General features: G+C 33.1%; 1 protein-coding gene across 1 annotated transcript; it reads right to left on the bottom strand.

The window, feature by feature from the left end:
* Positions 1–2,427: 2,427 nt before the first annotated feature.
* On the bottom strand, positions 2,428–5,545 carry LOC107806439 (bidirectional sugar transporter SWEET1). The gene is made up of 6 exons (XM_016630596.1): positions 5,295–5,545; positions 5,130–5,166; positions 4,843–4,938; positions 3,427–3,706; positions 2,948–3,067; positions 2,428–2,797 (listed from the first exon to the last, which is right to left on the bottom strand). Exons 1-6 carry the CDS (start codon positions 5,335–5,337, stop codon positions 2,612–2,614), a joined length of 762 nt encoding a protein of 253 aa, XP_016486082.1. The 5' UTR covers positions 5,338–5,545; the 3' UTR covers positions 2,428–2,611.
* Positions 5,546–5,827: the final 282 nt, after the last annotated feature.

The raw sequence follows: 5,827 nt of genomic DNA, 5'->3' as shown, positions 1-5,827 counted from the left end.
GGTCGTTGTCATCATCCATGCTAGACAACAGAGCATGGTGGCCACGTTTGCAGAGGTTTATCATTCCCCCGCGGAAGATTTTGGGAGAATACAGATTCATCATATGAGCTAAAGTTAACTCCTCTCCAGTCTCCTGGCACAAACGCCGAAGGAAAGTAACTGTCCTCCACACACAAGGACTTACTTGTGCCAAACACACTTGGTAGCGGAGACAAAACTACGCAATCACGGGGTCAAGCTCTCCGCTCAAAGAGAACGCACCCAAAGTAAAGGGATACATGTAAAAATATGTAAAACCCTCCTTGGGTAGGGTGACTCACTCCGATAGATCAGGAGAAATAATATCCAAGTCATGGCAACGACAGTCTTCCTTCACATCAGGAATGCTAGAAGGACGTATGGAAGAAGGATACCTACAGACGGCCCATGTACGAGAGTTAGCAGTAGGGAATTTCTCTTCGAAGTCTTTTGTGGTAATAAGACTTCTAGGGATGATTGGAGGAGCAAAGTCCTCGGATTTGTTCTTGCTTTTTGAAAAATCGGTGCGCTTTGAGGAAGAAGCCATTGTATGGAAGAAGTAGAAGGTTTTTTGGTTAAAGAGAATTAGAGAAAAAATAAAGAGCAAGATGCAAGTTAGATAAGGGAAGTTTGAAAAATTATGAAGTATAAGGGAGAAAGTTGATACATATAAGTAAAAGCTTTTGGCGGCTAAATTTATGGCCATGATTACCTCGATAATCGAAAAAAGTTGTGCTGAATCATAGGATGACGCGTGTTCGGGCATTAAATACGGAAATACGTGCGTCTAATCAACCGAATGCGAAGAGAGGCGTACTTTTAATACGGAGTACAAAATTTATATATAAAAATTTATTAAAATTATAATAAATAGAAGATATGAACTCATCAGGTCATAACTTTAAATGAGTTTAACCTTAAAAATCTAAAAAAATTAAACTCATAAATTTTGAAATCTGAATAGTAAGGATAGTTTCTTCAACAATATATTGAACTCACAGGTAAGTACTGTCATTCTTGGAAACTAAGGAGACATCTAGCATTTTACTAATTTTTTTAAGAACTCAGATTCCAATATCTGTGGTAGGGTTGCAATATTCTGAATCAGTTCCAGAACGTCAGATAATCACGGCATTACTTGTATGGTCTGGACTCTGGAGGCATGAACCGGACAATGTTTCACTCGTCACAAAATCATGTGATCTTTTTCATCATTTATAGGAAAATCGGGGTAAGCCAAAAAAAAAGGTTTAAAGTTCCAAGAAAATATCAACTTGTACAAAATTTCTTGGCATCTTGTGCGTAACTAAATCATGATATTTGGATATACGTGGTCATTCAAACTTATTTTCGGTTTAAGTTTTTTTTTTTTTTTTCCAAAATGAAAGGCACAATGACTAGAATTCGTTATTTAGTTCTTGGGTAATCATATTAAATATTTGATGATATATTTTATATCTTGTTAAAAATATTAATTTGTTACACATGGTCTATGGATGGATTCTTTTCAACTAATGAAGAGAATTTTGCAAAATTATCAAATATAGAACAGAGAACAATTAGATACAATTTGTCTAATTCTCAATATCATTATCAGTTAAATGTTTATTACTAGTAAATTTTGGATAGCTATTTTTTTTTTTCCTTGCAAAAGGATAGCCACGATCTCTACTTTATTTATTTATTTATTTATATTACTATACCTATATAATTGTAGAACCTATTTCATAAACACATATATACGTCGGACGTACATGTACTAAGACGATTCGTATATAAAACGGTGACTGTTTGTGGGTTACGATCCAGTCTGCAACTGGATATAAGGGAGTTGTCACTTTTTCGTCATTTTCTATTTTCTTTTTAAAATTTAAAAGTTGGTAATCGGTTGCCAATGAAACGACCGCCGTTTTAAACTTTTCCACAAGTGCAATGACATAACGTTGTGGATGGAAAAAATAAAATAATTTTATTTTTAGGATTTTCTAAAAACATAATAGTCGATAAATATATATAATTTATATATTAAATATAAATATTAGTCCAATTTATTTCAATTTAAATAATAAATATTTTTTATTAGTCCGTTCAAAAAAGAATATAACACGTACAAAATCATCATTTCTCTTTTACGTAGTTAAAGTGGAAAGAACCATCAAAAGAAAAAGAAGAAAAAATATCAATCGGTCAAAGTGTCCAGAAGGTTATTTTATTCCAACTTAAAATATTGCTATACAAATGACGTAGCAGCATAACTACTGAACTGTTTTCGCGGGAACCACATAATTCCCACTTTATTTAATGATGTCTCTGTATCAATTTTACTAGTACTGTGATGGTTGCATTCTACTGTACTTGAAATTTTTTGTTCGAAGCGAACATACATAAAACTAAAATACAAATGGAAAATTATTGAAAAAGACTTTCATTTCTTAAAGAACTTTCACGATAATAAGGGAAATAACGGTTATAGCTTTAAGTAACTACCAGTACAACTTGATTCGTTGAGAATTACCCCTTCCAATTAGGGAAAAAAAATGAGCATCATAAAGTTTGGGAACATTTTATTTTTTGATTGAACTAATCCTAAATATCATGCTTTTGCATCTCCATTTTGGGTGTTAGGTAGTTCCTTATTCTCTTTGGGCTTCCCTAATTCCATCTCTGCAGTTGTATTTTCCTCGCCTTTCTTGCCTTTCCCTTTCCCTTTGTTGTCTCTGTAGATTGCGTACAATATCAGTTGTGTTGTTCCTAGCAAACCTCCGACCCCGTTTGGTACCTGCAAATATTCATCGCATAGTTAGATTTATCCCGAAAATACTTCTTCATACTCGGTGTTTACAATTAATCAAACAATTTAAACCTAATAATTACTGTATGAAAATGATAGAAGAGGTTTTTCAAATTAAAAGTATCATATAGTGCTTACAGCAATGAAAGGGTCCTTCCCAAGCAATCCATAGACGAACCATGAGGTACCACAGAGAAAGACAAACAAGGACAAGAAGAATGGCATGTACTCCACGCTTTTAGTCTTAATCACTAGCCTCTGCCAAAACAAGATAAAAATCAATTAGAATAAACTCCATGACAAATACTTGACAAGTTATTTAACCAACCAAAAAAGATGAGCACTCCCATAAAAGTAGTTTGGAATGATTAATTAGGACAACATGACTAGTCTATTCAATTAAAAAGCAAAGATTATTCAAGATAAGTATTGATTAACCATTTTCAGGGCTCGAACATAACTTCTCCCGTTAAAGATAGAGGAATCTCAACATTTCCCACAACATTCTTTACAGTTTTCTATTTATATGATAATTTCTTAGTCTACACGTTTGTCATCGGTTAATTTGTTTTGTCACGCATTACATGTTCGAGGAGTAGGGTAAAAAAATTACATACCATAATTGACAAAGGAGAACCATACATAATGATAGAGAAAATTGCAGCAGCAAAGCCACAAAAGATCTTCCTTTTATTGCCATGGAGGGCTAACATGGAGACCAATGCCACAGTTGAGAATATGGAAAGGACTACAAATAGAATTCCAGAGATTTTTGCCTTCTCCCTTTTGGGTGCAAATGTGAGGAATGTCAACACATAGAATGCCTCAAGTCCTGCACCTGTGCCATTGATTATTGATACCAGTATGTTGTTTGGTGACACAAATGGCAGACCATACCTGTTTTATAATAATCCATAAATATTTGAATTAATCGTGAATTAACAATGTTGTAAATTAATCAATTTTCTCTTTTGTGGAAACAAAATTTAGAGAGTAAAACCTACAAGATGACTAAAATGTTACTTCATAAAATCCCAAGGCTAATAACAAGCTGATTTCTAGGATAAATATATACTTTGACAGTTTATGTGAAACACATTAGGTATTAGCCTCTTCCTAAACCACGTATAATAATAATGTTATATTTTTTCAAATTTAGTTAAATATATGTGCGTGCACCCATGTTTAAGGACTCCTATGGTGCAATAATTAATGTGTTCACCTATAGAAGTGAAATTAACGGTTCAAATCCCACTTTGGACAGTCGACACAGTGTGTGTGTGAGAAAATCAGTAAGTTTCAAAAAGAATATAATTTTGAACCTATAATTTCAAAAGTGTAGTGGGTTTAGGATAAGAGACAAAAGTTAAACTCTTTAAATGTAAATTCTAGATCCACCTCTTTACAATAGTGCACCAATCCTCTTGAAATCCTTGATTCGCCTCTAGTGAAACATATTTTTTCTCTTTTACTAAAAAAATGTTTTGCCTTAATTAAGTCTTTTCTAAAGAATATGAAAGAAATTCACTAATGATATTTTACATTAAACCTTAGCCATTGACAAAATGAAGCGTATCCAGCTTTACGAATTAAGGGGCCGTTTGGCCATAAAATTTTCAATTTTCACTTGAATATGAATTTCAGAATTTTTTAAAAATTTGAAAAACTCCGAAAAGGCTGTTTTTCAAAATTTTCACATCAAATCACTCACAAAAATTCAAAAACAGCCCAAAACTATATTCATGTCCAAACACAACTCTAACTTTCAAAAACTTTCAAATACCATTTTCACTTTTAAGAACATTTCATTCTTTTTTTTTCCGGAAATTTACAATTCTTATGTCCAAACGGCCACTTAATACCCACACCTCATTTAGAACTCTGCTTTTGTCTATTCAACAGGGGAAGTTTGTTTCAACTAGGAAGCAAAGAGTACAAGGTCAAGAGTAAGTCAAACTCCCAAAAAGAAAGAAACAGATGAAAAATGAACAAAACAAACATATAATTGAGATAGCTTAATTCAAGAAACTTACCAAGTAGAGAGTAAGCAGTTGAGCAGAGTCATTACATATGGTATGCCTGAAAATTGTTCTGTTGATTTATTCATAATGACCCTCTTAAATGTAATCCTTCACCATCAAGAAAAAAGAAGAAGAGTTAAATGAAATAATTTTTCACAATTGTGGTATTCGAATCAATTTGCATGCATCTCGGCCTCGTTATTTTGAGTAACGCTTCATTTAAAAGTTAAGAAAATGTTACCTAAAAGTGAAAAGAAAAGAAGGAAAAATGACAAGAAAAATTTCAAGAGGCTGCTTACATGGGGGCCAAAAAGAGAAACAAACCAGTAACATTGCCTGTTCCAAGAAACAAGTACAAGAAAAACAAGCAATTAATTAAGTCATGAACCACACTCAAAATCCAAGAAAACTAAAGGGAAATTTAAATGGAAGGAGCACAAGTGAATGGAAATGAAAAATCCTACCAAAAATCCCAAATAAAGTGTGGAGAATTTTGATGATTGCCATGGCAGAGGTTTTTAGTTTTTTTTAAGAAAGTTGGAAAGAGCTTAGAAAGGAAAGGAAAAATGAAGAGGATATTGTGAAGCAAAAGATTATGTTGAGAAGGAAAACGGTGCTGTAGAATGGTGGTTTATGGGGAAAAGTGGTAATAGAGATATATGTATAAATAGCGCCAAAACAAACAGGTTGGCTAAAAGAAACAATTTTTTTGCTTTCTTGTTTTTCCAGCAGTATACGTGTTTGTATACTCGTAGTATGAGGTGAGGTCCATATCCTTTCTACTTTTTTAAAAAAAAAAAACAGTCCAGTACACAAAGTATTTCACGTTCAGGATTCGAAAAAGAATCATACTCTATGTTTTAAGAGTGCGATGTAAGTAGTCTAATTAAAGTATCAATGACTGATTTTACGGCTCATACTCCTAACATATAGATCACTCGAGACAACTTTACCGATACTCCACGTACTCCTTATCCTTTCGGCTCTTCTTTGGTAA

The sequence above is a fragment of the Nicotiana tabacum genome, chromosome 12, assembly GCF_000715075.1.
Source record: "Nicotiana tabacum cultivar K326 chromosome 12, ASM71507v2, whole genome shotgun sequence".
Classification (NCBI taxonomy): Eukaryota; Viridiplantae; Streptophyta; class Magnoliopsida; order Solanales; family Solanaceae; genus Nicotiana; species Nicotiana tabacum.
The sequence above is the reverse complement of the archived record's forward strand: the minus strand, read 5'-3'. Positions and strand labels throughout refer to the sequence as shown.